General features: G+C 39.0%; 1 protein-coding gene across 6 annotated transcripts in view; it reads left to right on the plus strand.

The window, feature by feature from the left end:
• Positions 1-23,819, plus strand: part of DNAH8 (dynein axonemal heavy chain 8) — a 325,383-nt gene that overhangs the window by 180,528 nt on the left and 121,036 nt on the right. For all 6 annotated transcript variants that reach the window (XM_042986265.1, XM_042986264.1, XM_042986266.1 and 3 more), the window contains 7 exons: positions 284-393; positions 4,448-4,611; positions 5,335-5,527; positions 6,912-7,034; positions 8,570-8,700; positions 13,029-13,182; positions 22,595-22,759. In XM_042986265.1, coding sequence (XP_042842199.1) covers positions 284-393; positions 4,448-4,611; positions 5,335-5,527; positions 6,912-7,034; positions 8,570-8,700; positions 13,029-13,182; positions 22,595-22,759 — 1,040 coding nt within the window. The remainder of the gene's footprint in view (positions 1-283; positions 394-4,447; positions 4,612-5,334; positions 5,528-6,911; positions 7,035-8,569; positions 8,701-13,028; positions 13,183-22,594; positions 22,760-23,819) is intronic.

Genomic DNA, 23,819 nt, shown 5'->3' on the forward strand with positions numbered 1-23,819 from the left:
GGGTTGTGGACAGCGACGGACAAACAGAGGCTTCTACTGCATCCAGCAAGGTTGTGTTTCTCAGTCTAGTCATCCGTATGTGAGTGTTTGCTTATTTGTTAAACTGTTTTGATTAATGATGAATGATATCTCTGATATGATTAATACTGAAAGCTAAACATGGAAAGAGAAATGCTTAACGTCACCCAGCTTAGTTGGTCTTGTAATGATTTATTCCCTGGGATAAACATGTACCTTTTATCTTTTAGTAAGCTTGTACCTTCAATCTTGTTTTATTTTCCAGGACTTATTGGCTGTGGGTACTTTGATCCTTGCAGAAAGTTCAAACCTGAAATATGTGAAATGATTGGAAATTTAGTTTCAGCAGGCAGAGTGCTGTGGCAGTGGACTAAGGTACAGAAGGGTCATTGTCTGTAATAACAAAAAATCTACTATTATTTGGCCTGTTCTCACCTTGTGGCCCATGAACTTATCATCACATCACGGAGTAGTGGGTTTTCTTTCTCTCTCTCTCTCTCTCTCTCTTTTTTTTTTTGAAAAGACAAATTAGGTGCTCAAATAGATTTATGACACCTTTTCCTTCCAGGGAGCAAATATTCTGACTGGATGATGCTTTCCATATGTATGAGACATTACTATAAACCACACATGACATCCAAGATAAAGTAGAATTTTGCTAAAACGAGGACACTGCTTTTCTGCTTGTTACTCTGATATTTATCTCAGACACTCGCCTATTTCCTGACTGACTGAATACATGGATTTCCAGATGTTCTTAGCTATCTGAGACTTAAAATCTAACTTGTGTGAGTCTTGAGATGGAGTGGGAATTAGTAAATGGATGGAAGTGTACTTAACAAAATAGACTAGATTTTCAGACACAGGGCCAGTGCCCTAAGTAAAGCTCAGGAAACATACAGCTGTCACCAAGATGGCTTAAAGCAGACTCGTGAGAAAACAATTAAGTGTAGGTCTGAGGTAAAAACAAGGTGGAGGTATATGCCAAAAACATTCACTAGGCCAATTACACACATCTGGGAGGAAGCTTCTGTCCTGGAGACTTCTGGAGGGTGCCAGCCTCTCAGATTCCTGGGTGGATGAGGGAATTTCTAGATACAAAATTAGCAGGGGTGCCTGGGTGGCTCAGTTGGTTGAGCGTCTGACTTAGGTCAGGTCAGAGATCCTCAGGTCAGGATCTTGTAGTTTATGAGTTCGAGCCCCACATCGGGCTTGCTGCTGTCATCACGGAGCCTGCTTTGGATCTTCTGTTTTCTTCTCTCTCTGCCTCTCTCTCTCTCCAAAAGAAATAAACATTAAAAAAAAAAGAATTATCAGGAGAGGAATTGGGTGTTTCTTATGAAATTCTCCATCCACGCAGCCCCCTATGGTGACCGGTTTCTTGCATGGGGGCTGCCCTTTGCCAACATACGGTCTTTGTACATGCTGTTCTGTCTCTCTTAAAATAACTCCAAAATGAATGGCAAGGGTTGAGCGTCTGAAATAATTTTTTGTGGTACGATCCATCTGTTTTTCCAGTGGGGCTGTTGTTCAATGTCATGTGCTTATATATGTATATATATTTTCTGAAAAGCTTTGGCCTACTGGGTGTCTTTCCATCAAAGCTTTTTTTGTTGTATAAATGTTTACTGCTTCTATTTCTTCATCTTTCTTTACCTCCTTAACCTATTTTGCACAGGCTTTTGTTCACTGCTCTCGGCAAAGTCACCAAAGACCTCAATCTTGCCAAATCTAAAGGTTGATTTCTTCCTCTCACTTGGCAGCATTTGACATAAATTATCCCTCTTGACATTTTCTTCACTTGGTTTCTGAAGACCTCATGTTCTTGGTTTTCTTCCTGTCTGACAGGCTATCTTTTTAAAAGTCCCCCCTCTTCTTCCCTTCCTCTAGATGCTGGAGTGCACCTGATCTCGATGCTAGGACCTCTTCCCTATCTCCATGCTTTACCCAGATGGTCTCTCCAGCTTCAGGGCCTTAAACACCATCTCTGTGCTGATAATGTCAAAATCAGCTTCCATTCCAGGCCTCTCTGCTTGGCTGTATGCTTATTTCTAACTGCTTAGTAGACATCACTGTTTAGATGTCCAATAACCATCTTGAAGTTAATGTGTCCAAACAGAACCCTCAAGTGTCCTTCAATATGACCTTCCCTCAGACCTTTGCCTCTTAGTTAATAGCAACACCAATTATCCTGCTCCTCAGGTTAAAACACTGGTGCCGTGCTTGATTTGTCTCCGTCAACCCCCTACCTGCAATCCATCAGCAAGTCTCAGCAACTGTGCTTTCAAAATATATCCCAAAGCTGAGCTCTCTCTCGAAGCAACTACCCTGATAGATGCTTCCAGCACCTGCCCTCTGGACCATACAGTGACTTGCGTTCTCCTTGCCCTCCTAGAGTCTGTTCTTTACACAGTTCTAAAATGCTTTTCAAAGAAGTAAATCAGAGATCCTTACTCCCTCTTAAAACCACCAGTAGACTCCCAGGTACACTTACAGTGAAACCCGATGCCTTGCTCTGGCCTGTGAAACTCCACCGGAGCCGCCCCTGCTTGCCTCTCTCTCCAGCTGCATTGCCCTCCACTGCACTGTTCCTTGAACACCCCACATTTTTTGGTCCTTTGGGCCATCATATACTACTCATTCTCACCATTCTTACCTTCAGAGGGGCTATCACAGGCATTATCTGTCTCCTGACCCTACTTTATTTTTTCTGACCATGACTTATGTCATTATTATTTGTCAGCTTATTTGTTTACCAATATATTTGTTTCTTATTTATTGCTAGGCTCCCCCCACTAGAATGGAAGCTCCCTGATGGCAGCGGATTGAGCTGCTACTTACTATAGTATTTTCTAAGTCACTCTGGTGTCTTCTTACAGGCAGCCGGAGGTAAATAGCCATTGAATAATGAATGAATCTTCCTCCCCTCCCCATTCCCATAGAAGCAGCACCCCCTTTTTTGTATATTTTCCTCAAACCTCCCATCTTCACAAAGCATTTTTAGTTGTTGTATACCACTTCACCTTTACATTACTCTACACAGCTTTAAAGCAGAAGCCCAGGTGAGAAAAGAAAGAAGTTGACAAAAATTGAAAGGAATGAAGAAGGTTAATGTGTGAGAAGGAGAGGGGAAAAAAGGAATGTATTTGATTCTCTTTAATGATTGCTTGAGTTGCCAATAGCTGTCATCACAGTGGTAGTCTTTTACAGCAAAGTGGCAGTCTTTTATAAGCAATGTTCACACAGCCTTTATTTCTGCATATTTATAATATAATTTTACATGTTGGTGAATAGAATGAACATTTTAGCTGCAAATGGAACTGAGCAAAGAAGGAAATTGAAGGATAATTGATAAAATAACACTTGTCTTCATTCTGTCTTCCCTGGCTACCTGCTGTCTTAACATACACTGTGAATTAGCCTGTAAAAATAATGCTATGAGCTCACTGGGGTACTTTTTCAATGTGGAAAAGGCGTATACCATGAATAGGTCCTAGAGAAAGCATATGCTATCCTGAACTAATCATGCAGAGAGTTTACTTCGTATCACCAGTATTGTTGTTTTCACGTTCAAAAATGATGCTAATGGTGTCAATTACAATCTTTACCCATGGCTAGCAGTGCTTCCCACACCTAGTACACCTCAAGTTTATCCTTTAACAGGTATCTCTCCGTACAAGAATGTATCACTGTTATAGCTTTGCCTGTTTGGATTCTGAACTTGGTAGAAATAATAAGTGAATTAGTGTTCAAACAAAGACACAAACACAACCCAGAAAAGCTACCTCATCATTATAGCTACATGTTGGACTTGCCTGTCAACTTATTATAGAAAAATAGATATTTGAAGTCATGTTGATTGAGTTTAGATCTCCACAGTGAAATCTAGATTATGATATTCAAATATATTGGGAGAATCCAAATATACTAAAGACCTTAATGGAACCTGTGGAAATAGTCCTTATTGACTTTAGAAGTGAACATTCCTTGTTCTTAACTGCAATGGCAACCAACTCACATTCAGTTCTTTTTTTTTTATGGCATACTTCCATATACACATTAATATGGTTAACAATGATTAGTAATGATTATTCCCACAACTCAAATAGTTGGTGAGAATTCAGGGGAAAGTGACTTGTTCAAAGCCACCTCATGGTGATAGAACAGGCATTGGAATTGTCATCTAGAGTGTTATTCTTGAATCGATCCTATTCAAGGACTTATGGTCTTTGAAATCCTATGCAGGTTTATTTATGATGTGTTTTTCTCATCAGTGCTGTGACAAAAATATGAACTTACTCTTGGTTTATTTATTCAGCCTATTTGATTTAAAATAAAATTTGTGAAATGAAGTAGTTCTAAAAGCAGTTCTGCTTTTGGTTTTATCTGAAAACAAAACTGAGAGCATTATGTTTTTGTCCACCTCTAGGTGAAGATGCTACCAACTCCTTCTAAATTTCACTACATTTTCAATCTTCGAGATCTTTCCAGAATTTGGCAAGGAATGTTAACCATAAAATCCGAGGAGTGCGATTCGATATCTGTTCTCCTATCACTTTTCAAACACGAGTGCAACAGAGTAATTGCAGACAGGTGTATATTACAGCACTTGAATTTAAATGTACTATATAAGAAGTTGACACTGTGAGCCTAATTCCTGCATTACCTACTCAAATAATTAAGAGTATTGTCTTCATTTGCTCTGGGGCTTGTGAAGCATTGATGTCATTTCCCACCTGCTGGTCCCCTTGAAAAATGCTCTGCCAGTTTGCTCCAGTATTATTTCCACAGGGTATCTTTTCAAATCACCACATCATCAGAGACTTGGCAACATTCAGAGGCAAATTTTAGTAGTGTATATTTTCTAAAACGTTTGAACTCCATGTAGGTTTTACTTGGTGAAATCTGGGACATAAGCCGGGTCATTGTTCTGAACCTCAGCTTCCTCCTCTATAAAACACGGATGGTAATGCTGGTCTTACAAAGCATGGGGAATGGAGGATTCTGGAACTAAAGCCACTTGACAGAATTCTTGGTAAAATTGGGTGATGCAGAGAAGGGCATGGAAACCCAAAAGTCAAGTTCTAATTGGAAAGAGGGTTCAGAGGAGCCTGAGATTGATCAAGGAGAGATTCTTTGCCAGTATTTTCTGTAAGTAATAGTCAATGTTATAACTCTCTTGAATGGAGTTATGTCTTCCTGTCTGTGATGGAGGTGCAGGATAAGGCCTTAGAGGAGGTGGAGGGAAGTTGGACATGTTCAATTAGGAAAGATGCCTTTATATTTTGCATTTTTCCTCCTGCATTTTTGTTTCAGATTTATAACTTCTGAAGATGAGCAGTGGTTTAATATCCATCTTGTTCACGCCATTGAGGAAAATATTAGCCCAGATGTGGCATCTTATGTCCTTCCCGAACCATACTTTGTAGATTTTCTCCGGGAGATGCCTGAACCAACTGGTGACGAACCTGAAGACACTGTGTTTGAAGTACCCAAAGTTTATGAATTGGTATTTATTTTTGCCTTTTAAAAGAGTTTTTTGACCACTCACCCAACTAGATATTTCTCCCTACCCCAGAGTCCCACCATGGAGTTGTTGTAACTTCTTCATTAGTTATATGTTGTGATTCATGTCATCATACACCAAGTAAAATATTTCTTTCAGTGAAATTTAGCAGCAATCCATTAAAGTCAGGTATAAGACAAGGATGCCTACTATTATCACGATTATTTAATATTATGAAAGTTCTAGACAATGAAACAAATTACCTATCAGGAAAAAACAAAAATATTGTTTGCAGATGATAGGATTATCTCTTAATATAATGTAAAAGAACTTGAAATCTGTTTTAACCACTAACAATTGAGTAAGATGACCAAGTCTAATATAAATATCAAACTCAACAACTATCCTCTATGCCAGAGGCTGCCAAGTTACAGTTGATGGGCTAAATTCAGTCCACTGCCTATTTTTTGTTAGATTTGTGAGCTCAGAAGGGTTTTTACATGTTTAAATGGGTGGGAAGAGAATCAAAAGAAGAATGATATTGTGTGACACGTGAAAATGATTTGGAATTCGAATTCAGTGTTCATCCCTGAAGTTGTACTGGAACACAGCCATGCCGATTTGCTTACTTATTATTGCCGAGGACCACTTTTACACCACGAGGGTGGGGACAAATCGTTGTGACAAACCATATAGGCCACAAAGCCTAATTCTGCCCTTTATAGAAAAAGTTAGCCAATTCTTGCCAACAATCACAAGATAGAAAACATAACATCAAAGTACTTCATTCAACAGCAACAAATATGTAAAACATCTAGGACTAAACATGATAAAACTTGACTTGATTAAATTAGAACATCATTCTCCCTGAATTAATATATAGGTTTCATGAAATTTGAAACGGGACTCCAAAAAGATTTTTTAAGCAGGGTCATAAACAAAGTAATTCTGAAGAGTTAATTCAAAGAGTTAAATGGGGGAGAAAAATTTACGAAACAAGTACATGAATATTCAAAACCATTTGACCACATCAACAATGTAAAACTTCTGTGTATTTTTAAAAATCCATAAACAATATTAAAAAGCAAATATAAACAGAGAAATATTTGTTATATTCCAATCATAATCCCCAGGGATAGGAGTTGGTGCTGGGGTTTTTGAAGGGAAAGGTCAAGGAATGATTCCATATTGGAAACCAGTTAATGCAGTGAGGTTTTGGGCTTCTGAAAATAGAATTAACCAAAAGTCAACAGAATCCATGACAGATTTTTGGAAATCCATTAGATTTTTAAAAAAAAATTAGAATTACTTTCGAGTGCCTTTACAAGTTCTGCTTTCATGGATTTTGGCTCTTAAGTATTGTTTTTCTCTCTCTCCCTACCCACAGGTACCATCCTTTGACTTCCTGTCTGAAAAACTCCAGTTCTACCAGAGACAGTTCAATGAAATCATTAGAGGAACATCTCTTGATCTAGTGTTTTTTAAAGATGCAATGACTCATCTTATTAAGGTTCTAACTATTGAGTATTTGCTGACATAAATAGATCATGTAAAAGCTTAGTAAATTTCACGATAGATGTTTTGAGAGAAGAAATGTGTACTATCAGGTAGTATATAGGAGAGCGTCGTTAGGTTGAGTCCGAGCACTGTCTCAGAAAACAAAGGCTTAATCACAAACCTCTTAGCCGAGTCCACTTACACGGCAGCAAATGTTGGGCAAATTGACAGGTTTTGTGTTCAGGGCTTTTGACACCTTGAGTTTTCTTTCTAGAAAGAAAGTAAGTTGCAGAACTCTGTGAATAAATCGTCCTTCCCCAAATTTTATTTTGATATAATGAGAATCCTGTTCCCCATGGAGGAAAAGTTGCTGCTTTTAAAAATCAGTTTTATGATCGGCTTACAGATTATTGGCAAACTGATGGGGAAGGGGTGAGGCAGGTACACAGGAGTGGTGTAAAAACAGAAACCAATTAGAGGCAACACCCAAAGGAACATGCTTTGATTCAAGTCTGAAAGGCTACAGAAAGGAGCTGTTTGTATAATTTATAAATTGAAAAGGGGTTTCCCCAGGAAGTCAGAACAGAGGAGGGAGTTTTGATAAAGACGAGGCAGCTTACTCTGTATTTATTATATGTTTGTCTTTTGCAAAGTTGGTGAATTTCCAGATGTCCTAGGGCTGTTTCACATTCATTCACTCAACAAGTAGTTATTGAGCACTCTCTGGCAAGGTCTTGGGGACCTGGGACCCTATTATGGTGCACAGCCGCCTACGTGATTAACATGTTAAAAAATATAATGATAAAATTAATACATACCAAAGTGTTGTTACCGTCTGCCATCTGTAAAACTTGCATTAAAAAAAAAAAGGTCTTTAGTGGTGATAATGAATTTAGTGATCCATCTAGACTTTCATCTTAATCAGTAATATTAATGTAAAAGACAGCTTTTTAGCAATGTCTTCAATTGGCCTACATAAGATTTGAACAATTCCAGCCTTATTCTTATTGAGGAAATCAGCCATAGAAAAGCAACACAAGACTAAAGGCCATCTCTCAGTCTTTTTCTACAAATGCCTTTCTGCCCCCCTCCCCCTTGTAAGTAGAATTTTGGTACTTAAATTTTTTTTTTCATTGGCAGAGATACAATAGAGGTGATATTCATTGTGGAGTGAGGTGTCTATATAGGTCAGTGTGTTAGACTGAATAATAAGCAGACAATTGTAAACTTCTTTCTGTGGATTGGGAAGAGCAACTCCATCATGCATTGAGCCTGAAAGTAATAAAATTACACACACACAGAAAATAGCTTTGAAATAGGAGATAGGAAAGCCAATTTGTTCTCTCTTTCATGATGTCCAAGGAAAGAATTTGAGTTGAATAAATCAATATGAGACATTAATTTAAAAAACTCTGACATATCTCATTAAAGGAAAAAGTCTAATGTTGTCTACAAGCATATCGCCAAAGTTTGGACTCCTGTAGAGTGCAAGCAAATGTAAACAGCTAAATTCTATTTTTAAAGAAATACTATTTTATTTCAAAACAGATCTCACGAATAATTCGAACATCATGTGGAAATGCATTGCTGGTGGGTGTTGGTGGTTCAGGAAAACAAAGTCTTTCTAGACTGGCCTCTTTTATCGCTGGATATCAAATATTCCAGATTACATTAACCAGGTAAGATGAAATAAAACACAGCAATATGTTTTTCTATCATTAATTTCTCTGAAGCAAAATGTCTTTTTAAGACACAACAATTTGGTGCATTTTTTGAAGTTAACTTTTTATTTGAGTGCAATGTATTTAAGGAGATGTACACAAACCACGGGTGTCACAAAGTAAATTCACCTGTGTCGTTAGCCTAGAGATGAAGAAATAAAACATTAGCACCCCATAAGTACCCCCCACATCCTGTCCCAGTCATTATCCTCCCAAGGTTAACCATATTCTGACTTCTAACCCCACTGATTAGTTTTACCTATTCTTTTTTTCCCCTCTTTTTTTAAATGTTTATCTATTTTTGAGAGAGAGACAGAGGGTGAGAGGGGGAGGGTCAAAGAGAGAGGGAGACACAGAATCCGAAGCAGGCTCCAAGCTCTGAGCTGTCAGCACAGAGCCCGACGCGGGGCTCGAACCCACGAACTGTAACATCATGACGTGAGCTGAAGTTGGTCGCTTAACCGACTGAGCCACCCAGACACCCCTAGTTTAACCTATTCTTGAACTTTATATCAATCAAATGCTACGGGATCTACTCTTTTCTTGTTGCTGGTATTATGTTTGTGAGATTCATCCATGATGCTACATGTACCAATAGTTTGTTCATTCTTATTGCTGTATAATCTCCCATTTGCTTACATACTACCACAATTTGTTTACCCGGGATTTTTTGGCAAGTGGAGCTGTAATGAATATTTTTGTACATGTCTGAGTATGCCCCCAGAGATAGAATTGCTGATTATGGATGGAGTACGCATACATTCTGCTGTAGTAGGTCTGAGGAATAGTTTTTCCACAGTGGTTCTGCCAGTTTACGCTTCTACCAATGGTTCATGAGAGTTTCAGTTGCTCCGCATCCCGGCCCACCTTTGGACTGTGAGCCTTTTTTCATTTTAGTGATTCCTGTGGATGTGTGGTGGTATATCACCGTGGTGACACCGTGTCACCGTATGTCACGCGTATCCCGTGGTTAATACCGTTGAGCACATTTTCACCTCTTATGGGCCATAAGACAGCCCCTTTGGGCCTGGACAGCCTCTTTTGTGAAATGTCTGTGTATGTCCTTTGCTTTTTTTTTTTTTTTTTTCAATTAGGGTGTGATTCTTTCTTTTACTGATTTTTTAGGAGTTCTTTACAGGTTTTGGATACAGTTCCATTGTCAGAGTGTGCATTATAAATATCTTCTCTGAGTCTTTGGCTTGCCTTTTCACTCCCAGTGGATCTTAATTTTAGTGAAACTTCAGGTGTCAATTGTGTCCCTTTATTTTAGTGATCTTTGTATTCTGTTAAAAATGTATTGGTTTACCTGTGAAGATATTCTGTGATTTCCTTCACATTTATGAATAAAATATACTCCTTTAACATTTAGAACCATAACCCATCTAGAATTTCTTCTCTCTTTTTTTTTTTATGTTTGTTTATTTCTTTTTTGAGAGAGGGAGAGAGATAGAGGGAGGTGGGGGCAGAGAGAGAGAGGAAGACAGAGAATCCCAAGCAGGCTCAACACTGTCAGTGAAGAGCCTAATTCAGGGCTCCATCCCATGTGAGATCATGACCTAAGCCAAAACCAAGAGGAGGACACTTAACCGACTGAGTCATCCAGGTGCCCCTAGAGTTTATTTTCTTTTAAAGTCTGAGGTAGGAGTTAAGATTATATTTTTATGTAAAAAAATTTTTTTGATGTTTATTTATTTTTGAGAGAGAGAGCACAAGTGGGGGAGGGACACATAGAGAGGGAGAGACACAGAGAGAGGGAGACACAGAATCCAAACCAGGTTCCAGGCACAGAGCCTGACACGGGGCTCAAACCCACGAATGGTGAGATCATGACCTGAGCCAAAGTTGGACGCTTAACTGACTGAGTCACCCAGGCACCCAAGATTATATTTTTCAATATAGGTATCCAATCATTTCAACTCCATTATTGAAAAGGTCATGTTTTTCCTAATACATTACAGTGTCATTTCTTTCCCATTAATCAACTGATTGTGTCTGTGACTATAGTCTATTCCACTGATTTATCTATTTTTGCACTATTACTGTTTTTTTTAATTCTACCAAATATTTATTTATTTATTTATTTATTTATAATATAATTTATTGTCAAATTGGTTTCCATACAACACGCAGTGCTCATCCCAACAGGTGCCCTCCTCAATACCCATCACCTACCCTTCCTACCCTCCCACCCCCCATCAACCCTCAGTTTGTTCTCAGTATTTAAGAGTCTCTTATAGTTTGCCTCCTTCCCTCTCTGTAACTTTTTTCCCTCCTTCCCCTCCCCGCTGGTCTTCTGTTAAGTTTCTCAAGATCCACTTATGAGTGAAAACATATGGTATCTGTCTTTCTCTGCCTGACTTATTTCACTTAGCATAACACTCTCCAGTTCCATCCACGTTGCTACAAATGGCCAGATTTCATTCTTTCTCATTGCCAAGTAGTATTCCATTGTATGTATAAACCACATCTTCTTTATCCATTCATCAGTTGATGTACATTTAGACTCTTTCCATAATTTGGCTGTTGTTGAAAGTGCTGCTATAAACATTGGGGTACAGTGCCCCTACGCATCAGCACTCCTATATCCCTTGGGTAAATAATTTTACTGTTTTAATTAGTGTAGTTTTAATACATCTTGAACAACCCTGCTATTCTTCTTCAAGGTTGTCTTGAATATTTGGCCTTTTGTATTTCCTTATACATTTTAGGTTCACAGTTTACACACGCATACCCCCCCTGCTGCCAAAGAGGTCAAACATTTAACAAGGTACAAACTACAAGAGCACTTAAAAGAACAAAACATCAAATATCTAGAGATTAACTTGTATTAAATCACTTGTCAACCTCAAGAAATTGGGGAGATTTCACACAGAAGATGGATTTCTGACTGTTGAAACAGTTGGAAGCTCTGGCACCACTGTGCCGATGTTCCCGGGTGGCTGGGTCTGAGTAGCAGGTGCTTTCCTGCATGGGACATGCAGTCCTCCCAGTTTCCCAGAGCGCTAACTGCAGTTTGCCTGTTTTCTGTCTTCTTGACGTTCTGGCACTGGAGTCTTGCTGACTGCCCCTCCCAGGGCGAGCCGGTTCTCAGAGACAGCAAATGGCTGGCCCAGTAATGTGTGCCTTTCATAGGTCAATCAACCAATCCAGGGCCCGTGCTCTGGACCACCACCTCCGTCTGGCGACACCAGGAAGCAATATTGCTCTGCCCTAATGACTCCTTTTAATGAATGTCCCCCCTGGGAATTATTTTGAAAGGGATGTACGTTCTCTTTTCGATGGGGTTCCTTTTGTCAGTCTACAAGACATTTTCCTGTAGTGCCACCCAGAACAGGGGATAGCTGGTTCTGCTGGTTATTTTTTCACTCAAGTGCACTTAGCTGAATCATCTCTAATGCTCACAGCAGCCTTTGCAAACAGGTATCATCTTCATTTTGCAGAGGAGGAAACAGAAGCTGAAAAATGTGAAGGAACATTTCTAAAGATGCAGAGTGGGGATTTGAACCCTGGTCCTTCTGATTCCACTGCCCGTGGTCTTTCTGGCTTACTTGAACTCCCTATTACTTGCACTGTATACTTCCTTCAAGTGAAAATGTCTGTGTCATCAATTTACTCATGAGGATTTATACACAACACTTCAGAAAATGTCTGCTTTATTTCTGCACATCATGTCACCTCCAGTAGCATATACATGTCATAGGAAACAGAGTAAACAGAAAAGCAAAGACCAGGCTCTCCTTGTCATAATCTGTAACTACATAATTATACCATTTCTATTATTTATACTGCATCGCATAACGCATCTTCTTCTATAGGCTGTCTGTGCCTCTAGCCTCTTAATGTGATGTGCAAATTATCACTATATATAATTTATCACTAATTTTATTTATAATTTATCTTGACTTTCTTCCCAATCCAACTCATCCAAGTTTCAGCTTAGTTTCAGATATTATACGTATATTCACTTGGCCAAAATCTGATGTGGAAGACCGTCACCTTGCAGAGAATAAAAATCCATTTCTGAATTTCCAATTGCTCTTCATGAGTCACTTCTGGTGAATTCCCATTTCTCACTTCTCAAGTTAAATAAGACATATTTGTTTTGAATGGTAACATATAGCCATTTCACTCTAATCTCTGTGGGTTTTTTTAGCAGACATTATTACTTAATATCTCTTGGAACAGGTACAGATTATGCTCTAATTACCATGGGTTATACTGTGTTTTGAAATAAATTATGACTGTACCTATATTTTTTATTTTAATTATTCTACCGCCCTTTTTAGGTCTTATAATGTGAATAATCTGACAGAGGACTTAAAAGGTCTGTACAAAGTTGCTGGTGCTGAAGGAAAAGGTATCACCTTCATCTTTACTGACAATGAAATAAAAGATGAGGCATTTCTAGAATATCTTAACAACCTGCTATCTTCAGGGGAGGTAGGTCTCAAAAGTAGAAAGGAAAGCTCTTATTTAAAAGATGTAAATTATATTTGAATAGAAAAAGTAGCAACTCTTCAGAGGTGAGGCCATTTAACATACATTTTTCATTTTAGAAATGATTAATGTACAAGATTTGGTAGATTTTTTAAAAACTTCCTTTGGAATTAATGCTGCCCACGTCCAGATTTTGTGTGTGTGTGTGTGTGCTTTGTTCCATTTTAAATATGATTGTGTATCTATTTCATCAGTCTTCAGTTTGGTCCTGTAATTTATTTTAGAAGGACCGAAGTATCTAATAGTCAGGAGTATAAAAGAGATGAAAATATTCTGCCAGCTCTCAGTAGATGTTTGTGTCCCCTTTTCTGACACCACCTTTATCAGCACTTCCACGATCACTCACATGGTTGGTGCTTCCTTAGAATGGCTCATGGGACTCAGCATATAGTTGTACTCTTGTCTAAGATTTATTACAGCAACACAGCAAGGATTCGTGGCCAGATCAATAAGAAAAAGACACATCATGCGGAGTCTGGAGAAATCCATGTGCAGCTTTCCTAATTTCTCACCAAACGGGCCCTACAGAGTATGCTTCACCTCCAGCAGTGAGATGGGTAACACATGCACTGTGTATCTGTTCTGGGAAGCCTGTTTGAGATTCAGAGTTCAGCAGTTTTATTGGGGGCTGGTCTGGCCATCACTCCCTGCCTAGACACAACTGCCAGAATTGCAGACTCCCAGAAGGAGAGCACATGTTCACCATCTATCACAACGTTTGTATGAATAGTCCAGGCACAGAACAACCTTATCAATTAGTAATGGAGGAGACATTCTAAACCCAAGGTCCCAGATGCTGGCCAAGTGCTAGCCCTGCAAGCACACTCTTCTCAAAATCAGGCCCATGGTGTCAACTCTTCCCCGCGCCATGGTGTCCATCGATGCTTGCTGCTGCATAAGCTACTTAAGTACCTTGGAGAGAGGACTTCTGCAAGATGGTGGCATAGGAAGATCCTGAGTTCACTTCCTCCCATGGAGGCACCAAATCTACAGCTACGTATGGGTTATTTCCCTCTGAAAAAGATCTGAAAACCAGATAAGCACAACAAAGGATAAAAAGACCACATCAAGACAGGTAGGAGGGGCAGAGACATAGTCTTGCCAAAAATATCACCCTCAGCGTGGCAACATGCAATAGGGAGGGATCTCACAAATATGGAGCTTCTTCTGGACCAGTGAAGGGCTGGTGCCTCACATCAGGCACCCCAACCCCTGGGCTATACACCAGAGAGACAAGCCCCCAAAACCTATGGCTTAGAAAACCAATGGGGTTAGAAGAAGAAGAAGAAGAGGAAGAAGAAGAAGAAGGAGGAGGAGGAGGAGGAGGAGGAGGAGGCAAGAAAACCAAGAGGGCTGACATCCAAGGGACTCAAAGTGCTATAGGAAACTGAGGTTCTCCTTTTAAGGGGCTCCCAGATAGTCTCATCCTGAGACCCAGCAAACAAACAAACAAACAAACAAACAAAAAACACCAGCAGTTTAAGCAATGCCTGGATTATATGTGAAGGAGGTTCATTTGCTAACCTTAAAGTATCCACTGGACAGGCAGGGGACAGTTGAAAAGTCTCCCCAGCGATGAAGTTGCTGGCAGATGCCAGTTTTGCACTTTCTACCTACCCTGCTTGCACAGGTGAGCAGGCTTGGACAAGGCACCCTCCTGCCACCTTGCTAAGACAGGTAGGGGTGAGTGGGTGGTCACGATACTATCCTGCTGTCTTTTTGAAGTTGGAGAGCATGGGTGGTTGTGCCACTCCTCTGCTCTCTGGCTGGAGTAGATGAGCAATGAATGCAGCATTCACCTGTTCCCTAGGTAAGGTCCACAAGCATGGGCAGTAGTGGTCACTCCATCACTCCCTGGATGGGGCTGGCAAGTGCAAATGGTTGAAATATTCTCCCACCCATTCTAAAGCTGGTGCACACACTCAGACGAGGCACTCACTACTGCAGTCCTGAAGCCCATGGGAGCATGCAGTCAAAACATTTTCCTACTGTCTTTCTGAAGCCAGCAAGTGTGCGCCTCTTCTACCCTCTCCAGCTGCCTAGTTAAAGCCAACAAGCACAGGCGATCCACGTGGGGATGCCCCTTGATTTCCTGATGCCCGTGGCCAAGGGGACCGGCTTTTCTGAGCTCTCCGGGAACGTAACATTGGAAGGACAGTTCCTGGCAGGCCGCCACAACCAGGACACTGCACAGACAGCAGACTGAAACACAACCCCGGTCTTCCTGTGAAAAAGGCCTATTAGCCTGGAGCTTCCATCCAGCTGGACAGGCTTTAGCTTTCCCACACAGCTAGAGGCTGAGGAGACACTGGCAGGGAATGTAAGCAAAAGACACCGTCCTTGCACAACCCCTTGGCCTTGCTAGAGCTCAATGAGACCTCCCAGAAAGGAGCTTATATGTTTGTCTGGAGCCCCAATTTTTTCAATCTAGAGAGACCTCCTGGTCTGGAGGCCAGCAGGGATTATGATTGTGGCCCTACAGGACTGCCTGTATTTGCATCCTTTATTTTTTTTTTTTAATTTTTTTTAATGTTTATTTATTTTTGAGAGCCAGAGAGACAGAGCATGAGCGGGGGAGGGGCAGAGAGAGAGGGAGACACAGAATCCCAAGCAGGCTCCAGGCTCTGAACTGTCAGCACAGAGCCCGACTCAGGGCTCAAACTCACAAACCGCGAGATCACGACCTGAGCCGAAGCCGGACGCTTAACCGACTGAGGCACCCAGGCGCCCCTGTATTTGCATCCTTTAAAAGCTGCTGCCTGAGGGCCTAGCTTCTAATCAGCCTGAAACCAGGTGCTAAATGAGATTCCTCCCCCTTGGAACACTGACTGGTCTTGGTATACCCTCAAGAAGGACATATCAACAATAAATCAGTGGTTTAGATAATAAGAAACTTTTGTGAGACAACCAAGAGCTAGGGCAAAGTTGAATGAGAAGGTCCACACCTACATAAGGCCACTGCTTCAAGACTGGGAGAAATATCTCTTTTGCCTCATAGAAACAAACACAGAGAGCGAAGCAAAATGAAGAAGCAGAGAAGTATGTTATAAATGAAAGTATCTCAGAAAAATACCTTAAATGATATGAGGATGAGTAACCTACCTGGTAAAGTGTTCAAAGTAATGGTCATAAAGATGTTCACTGACCTCATGAGAAGAATGGATGAACACAGTGAGAACTTTAAGATATAGACGACATAAGAAAGTACCAAACAGAAGTCACCACCCATGCTCTCCAACTTCAACAAGGTGGCAGGATAGTACCGTGATCACTCACTCACCCCTACCTGTCTTAGCAAGGTGGAAGGAGGGTACCTTGTTCAAGCCTGCTCACCTGTGCAAGCAGGGTAGGTATAAAGTGCAAAACTGGCACAAAACAATAACTGAACTGAAAAAATACACTAAAGGGGTTCAACAGCAAACTGGAAGAAGCAGAAGAACAGATCAGTGAGCTGGAAGACAAAGCAATGCAAATCACCCAGACAGAGCATCAAAAAGAAAAAATAATAATGAAGATAACTTAAGGGACATATGGGGGATCAAATGGAATAATATGTGAATTATAGGGGGCCCAATGGAGAAGAGAAAGAAAAAGGGGGAAAAATTTATTTGAAGGAATAATGGCTGAAAACTTCCCTAACCTGGAGAAGGAAACAGACATCCAGGGCCAGGAAGCCAAGAGTTCCAAATAAGATGAACCCAAAGATATTCACATCAGGACATAACATAAAAGGTTAAAGATATAGAGAATCTTAAAAGTAACAAGAGAAAAAACAAATTGTTACATACATACATACATACATACATACATAAAGTTACCAGCTGAGTTCCCAGCAGAAACGTTACAGGCCAGAACTGAGTGGCACAGTGTATTTAAGGTGCTTAAAGGAAAGAAAAAAATTTCCCACCATGAATACTCTGTTCAGCAAGGTTACTATTCAGAATTGAAAAAGAGATAAACAGATTTTCAGGTTAGTGAAAGCTAAACAAACTCATCTCTACTAAACAAGCTTCATAAGAAATGTGAGAGGGACTTCTTTAAGCTGAAAAGAAATGGCACTAATGAATAGCCAGGAAGCATACAAAAATAAAAATCTTACTGGAAAAGGTAAATACATAGTAGAGGGGTTGGGTTAGTCACTTACGAAACTACTATGAAGGTAGTAAAGGTAAAGGTAATAAAATTAGCTAAAACTATAATAATCAGTTAAGGGATATAAAAAGACACAAAAGGTGACATCAAAAACATTAAATATGGGGGGAGGTAGTAAAACTAGAATTTTGGAATGTGTTCAAGTTTAAGTTTCTATCAAGTTAACATAGACTATTATATAATGAAATGATACAATGAACCTCACAGTAACAACAAAGTAAAAACTTACAGTAAACATTCAAAAGAAACTGAGCAAGGAATCTGAACCTAACACTGAAGAAAGTAATCAAACCACAAGGGATGAGAGAAAGGGAAGAAGAAAGGAACAGAGGGGAACCACAAAAGCAGCCAGAAAACAATTAACACAATGGCAATAAGTACATATCTATCAAAAACGACTTTAAATGTAAGTGGACTAAATTATCTAACTAAAGACATGGAGTGGCTGAATGGGTTTTTTTTTTTTTTAAAGACCCATTTATATGCTACCTACAAGAAACCCAATTCAAAAGTTAAGGACACAGACTGACAGTGAAGGGATGGAAAAAGATATTCTATTCAAATGGAAGTGAAAAGAAAGTCGGTATAGTTCAGGTCAGACAGAATAGACTTTAAACCCTTCTTTAAAAAAAAAATTTTTTTTTAACGTTTATTTATTTTGGGGACAGAGAGAGACAGAGCATGAATGGGGGAGGGGCAGAGAGAGAGAGGGAGACACAGAATCGGAAACAGTTTCCAGGCTCTGAGCCATCAGCCCAGAGCTCGACGCGGGGCTAGAACTCACGGACCGCGAGATCGTGACCTGAGCTGAAGTCGGATGCCCAACCGACTGAGCCACCCAGGCGCCCCTAAAAAAATTTTTTTTAATGTTTATTTTTGAGAGAGAGAGAGAGAGAATGTGAGTGGGGGAGGGGCAGAGGGAGAGGGAGACACAGAATCCGAAGCTGGCTCACTCTGAGTGGTCATCACAGAGCCTGATGTGGGGCTCGAACTCATGAACTGTGAGATCATGACCTGAGCTGAAGTCAAATGCTTAACCGACTGAGCCACCCAGGCGCCCCAGGACAGAATAGACTTTAAAACAGATCGTAACAAAAGACAAAGAAGGCACTACATAATGATAAGAGTCAACCCAGTAAGAGGATATGACATCTATGTATGTGTCATATGTATGTGAACAACATAGGAGCACCAAAATATATTAAACAAATATTAACATGCCTAAAAGGAGAAATTGACAGCAATACAATAAAAATAGGGGACTTTAACACCCCACTTAACATCAATGGATAGATCATTCAGATTGAACATCAGTAAGGAAACATCAGCCTAAACAATACACTAGACCATGTGGATTTAATAGATATAGAACATTCCATCCCAAAACAGCAGAAAACACTCTTAAGTGCACATGGAACATTCTCCAGGATAGATAATAGGTTAGGTCACAAAACAAGTCTTAATAAATTCTAGAAGACTGAAATCATATGAAGTATGTTTTCAGACCATAATTGTATGATAGTAGAAATCAGTTATGAGAAGAAAACTGGAAAGACAGTAAATAGAGATTAAACAACATGTTACTGAATAATTACTGGATCATAGAAGAAATCAAAGGAGAAATTAAAAAAAAGACTAGAGACAAAGGAAAACAGATATACAACACACCAAAATTTATGCACTGCAGTAAAAATGTTTTTTAAACGGAAGTTCATAATAATACAAACCTACCTCAAGAAATAAGAGAAATCTTAAATAGACAATTTAACTTTACACCTAAAGGAACTAGAAATGGTGGAGGGGGAGCTCAAAGTTAGTAGAAGTAAGGAAATAATAAAGTCGGAGTGGAAATAAATAGAAACTAAAAAGAAAATAGAAAAGATCAATGAAGCTAAGAGCTGGTTCTTCGAAAAGATAAGCAAAATGGACAAGCCCTTCGCTAGACTAAACAAGGAAAAAAAAGAGAGAGAGAACTCTAATAAATAAAATCAGGAATAAAAGAGGTAGTTACAATTGATACCAAACAAATTGGACAACCTAGAAGAAATAGGTACATTTCTAGAAACTTACAAGACAAAATCATGAAGAAATAGGAAATCCAAATAGACTGATTACTAGTAAGGATGTTAAATCAGTAATCAAAAACCTCCTAACAAAAGTCTAGGACCAGAGGCTTCATTGGTGAATTCTACCAAACATTGAAAGAACATTTAATAGCTATTCTCCAACCCTTCTAAAAAATTGAAGAGGCGGGAACACTTCCAAACTCATCTGAGAAGGACAGACTTACCCTGATACCATAGCCAAAGACACCACAAGAAAAGAAAATTACAGACCAATATCCATGATGAGCACGCATGCAAAAATCCTCAGTAAAATGTTTGCAGACTGAATTCAACAATATGGTAAAATGATCATATACCATAATAAAGTGGGATTTACTCAAGAGATGCAAGAATGGTTCAAAATCCACATCAATCAACATAATACATCACACTGACAAAATGAAACACAAAAATTGTATGATCATCACAATAGATGCTTAAAAAAGCATTTGACAAAATTCAACATCCATTTATGATTAAAACCTCAAGAAGGTGGCTACAGCGAGAATGTACCTCAAAATAATAAAGACCAGGGGTGCCTGGGTGGCTCAGTCGGTTAAGTGTCCAACTTCGGCTCAGGTTACATATCCATAGCTAATATCATACTTAACAGGAAGTTTTTTGTCAGGCAAGAAAAAGAAATAAAAGTCATCCAAATTGGAAAGGAAGAAGTAAAACTGTCAGTATTTGCACATGATATTATATCATATATAGAAAATCCTAAAGACTCCACCAAAAAACTGTAGAACTAATACACAGATTCAGTAAAGTTTCAGGATACAAGAATAATATACAAACATTGGTTGCATTTCTACATACTAATAAAGAGCTAGCAGAAAGAAAAATTAAGAAAACATGCCATTTACAACTACATCAAAAAGAATAAAATACCTAGGAGTAAATTTGATCAAAGAGGTGAAAGACCTATACACTGAAAACTGTAAGACATTGATAAAAGAAATGAAGAAGATACAAATATATAGAAAGACATTTTCTTCTCATGGAATGGAAGAATTAATATTGTTAAAATGGCCATACTATCCAAAGCCATCTACAAATTCAGTATAATAGCTATCAAAACTCCAATGTAATTTTTCACAGATCTAGAACAAAGAATTCTAAAATTTATATGGAACCACAAAAGATCCTGAATAGCCAAACAATCTTGAAAAAAAAAAGAACAAAGGTGAATAAATCATGATCTCTGATTTTAAACTATACTACAAAGCCATAGTAATCAAAACAGTGTAGTATTAGCATAAAAATAGATCAGCAGAACAGAATAGAGAGCCTCAGAAATAAAGCCATGCATGTATGGTCAATTTATGACAAAGGAGCCATGAATATACGATGCAGAAAGGACAGTCTCTTTAATCAATGGTGTTGGGAAAACTGGCTGAAGGAAACTGTAGCACTACTTTACATCATGTACAAAAGTTTAACTCAAAATGGATTAAAGACTTGAATTGTTAAGACCTAAAACCATAAAACTCCTAAAAGAAAATATAGGTGGTAAGCTCCCTGAAGTTGGTCTTAGCAATGATTTTATGGATTTGACTCCAAAAGCAAGGGAAACTAATGGAAAAATAAACAAGCGGGACTTCTTCAAACCAAAATGCTCTGCACAGTGAATAAAACAATCAACACAATTAAAAGGCAACTTACTGACTGAGAGAAAATATTTGCAAGTTGTATGACTCATAATGGGTTAATATTCAAAATACATAAAGAACGCATACAACTCAACAACAACAACAACAACAACAACAACAACAACAAAACCCAAACAATCCTCCAGCCAGAGGATCTGAATATAGATTTTTCCAAAGAGGATGTACAGATGGCTAATAAGCACATGAAAAAAATGCTCAACATCATTGTTGGAGAAATGCAAATAAAAACCACTGCAAGATAGCACCTCATACCTGTCAGAATGGCTATTATCCAAAAGATGAGAAATAACAAGTTTGGGTAAGGATGTGAAGAAAAGGGAACCCTCATACACTGTTGGTGGGAATGTAAACTGGTGCAGCCACTTGGAAAACAATAGGGAGGATCCCAAAAAATTAAAAATAGAACTACTTTGTGACCCAGCAATTCCACTATCTATCTGAAGAAAATGAAAACACTAATTCAAATAGATATATGCACCCTTATGCTCATTGCAGCATTATTTACAATAGCCAAAATATGGAAACAACCCAAGTATCCATTAGTGGATGAATGCATAAAGAAGATGTGGTATGTATGTATACACACACGTGCACGCACACACACACAGACACACACAAAGGGATACTACTCAGACACAACAAAAAATGCAATCTTTCCATTTGTGAACACATGGGCGGATCTTGAGAGTAGTATGCTAGGTGAAATAAGTCAGACAGAGAAAGAAAATGCTGCATGATTTTACTTATATGTGATATATAAAAAACAAAACAAAACCCAGACTCATAGATAACAGAGAACAGATTGGTGGTTGACAGAGGGAGGGGGACTTGCTGGGGTGGGGGTGGGGAAGACAGGTAAAGGGGATCAAGAAGTACAAACTTCCAGTTATAAAATAAAGAAGTCATGGGGATGTAATATATAGTGTCGGGAATATAGTCAATAACACTGTGTACCTTTGTATGGTGACAGATGGTAACCAGACTTATTGTAGTGATTATTACCCAAAGTATATAAATGTTGAATAACCTGAAACTAATATAATATTGTGTATCAATTATACCTTGATAAAAAAGTACACAAACAGTAAAATGAAAAAAAAATTACTTCAGACCCAGAATTGTGTCAGAGAATCAGAGAGTACAGAGTGTCACTGGACATTTTAAAGAGACGATTGGAATGGTAGATACATTTTTGGTGGAAGCTATTTGAGCCAAGGGAAACAACATTTTCTCCTGATTGAACTGCTCAATAAAAAGTAGTATTCTTGGTCATCTCTGGCAAATGGAGGATTTTGACTGTGGAGATGCAGAAAGAAAATATGACAAAAGATGACACATTGGGGGGGAAAAGGGACCAGATTCTGGCAGTGAATTGGTGTGGGGAACCTGTAAAAAACAGAACACTTTCTTGTCTGTTTCTCAAAGATCTCCAATCTGTTTGCGCGAGACGAGATGGATGAAATCACCCAAGGTCTGATATCGGTAATGAAAAAGGAGCTGCCTCGCCACCCTCCTACCTTTGATAATCTGTATGAATACTTCATTTCAAGATCAAGGAAGAACTTGCATGTTGTTCTCTGCTTTTCTCCAGTGAGTTACTTAATTTGTATTTATGTGGGAGGAGTTACTTACTGAAATGTACTTAATATTCACCTTCGGTGATGAAATGATTCGCCTGGAAACTAACATTTGTTACATTGAATTGAAATTAACACTTCATTACCACCAATCTCCACCAGAGGCAATCTCCTACCAAAGTGTAATAATTTAAAATAATTCATTTTTATAAGAAATTATTTCATAGCCTACAGCTTTCATTAATTGCCTAGAGATATAGATTATTCAAATTGTTAAGGGATTTGGTGATGTAATCTTGTCCAGTTCTTCCTCCAATACAGACATACCATCTAGAATGTCCCTGATGTAGGTTTGACTGTCTCTAGCTCTCTGTACTGTCCAGTATAGTAGCCATTAGACATGTATGGCCATTTACATTTTGATTAGTTAAAATGAAGTAAAATAAAAATTCAGTTCCTCAGTCCCACTAGCTCCATTTCAAATGCTCAGTAGCTACATGTGGCATGTGGCCACCATACTGGAAAGCGCATATGTAGAACATCTCCAGAGTCACAGAAAGTCCTGTTGGGCAGCTCTGCTCTATGGGTCTCACTAACTCACAAGCCAACCTACTTAATTTTAGATAGTCTAATTGCCAGAGAGGTCTTCTTTAGAATGAACTGAATTTTGTCTTTCTGTTTTTTTCACCCTGTGATTCTGTTTCTGGCCTGTAAAATGAACCTCATCCCCCGCTTCAGCTCCTGGGATATTTAGAGAAAGTCTTCGCAGACTCGCTAAGTTGTTTCTTTTGTAGACCAAACACCTCCCACCCCTTCCACTATTCTCACTTGTCCTAGTGTCCAGGACTTTCACTGTCCTGGTCATCTCTCTCTGCAAGAGTTCAGTTTGTCACTTTCCTCTTGAAGGTAGCTCTTAGGATCAAAACCAATAATGCAGATGTAGTCTTAGGACAGGGAAGAGTGTAGAAATATTACCTCCCTTCATCTGGGCACTTAATTTATTAATGCAGCCCAAGATTTAAAAAAAAAATGTTTATTTTTGAGAGAGAGAGAAAGAGAGTGTAAGTGAGGGA

The sequence above is a fragment of the Panthera tigris genome, chromosome B2, assembly GCF_018350195.1.
Source record: "Panthera tigris isolate Pti1 chromosome B2, P.tigris_Pti1_mat1.1, whole genome shotgun sequence".
Taxonomy (NCBI): domain Eukaryota; kingdom Metazoa; phylum Chordata; class Mammalia; order Carnivora; family Felidae; genus Panthera; species Panthera tigris.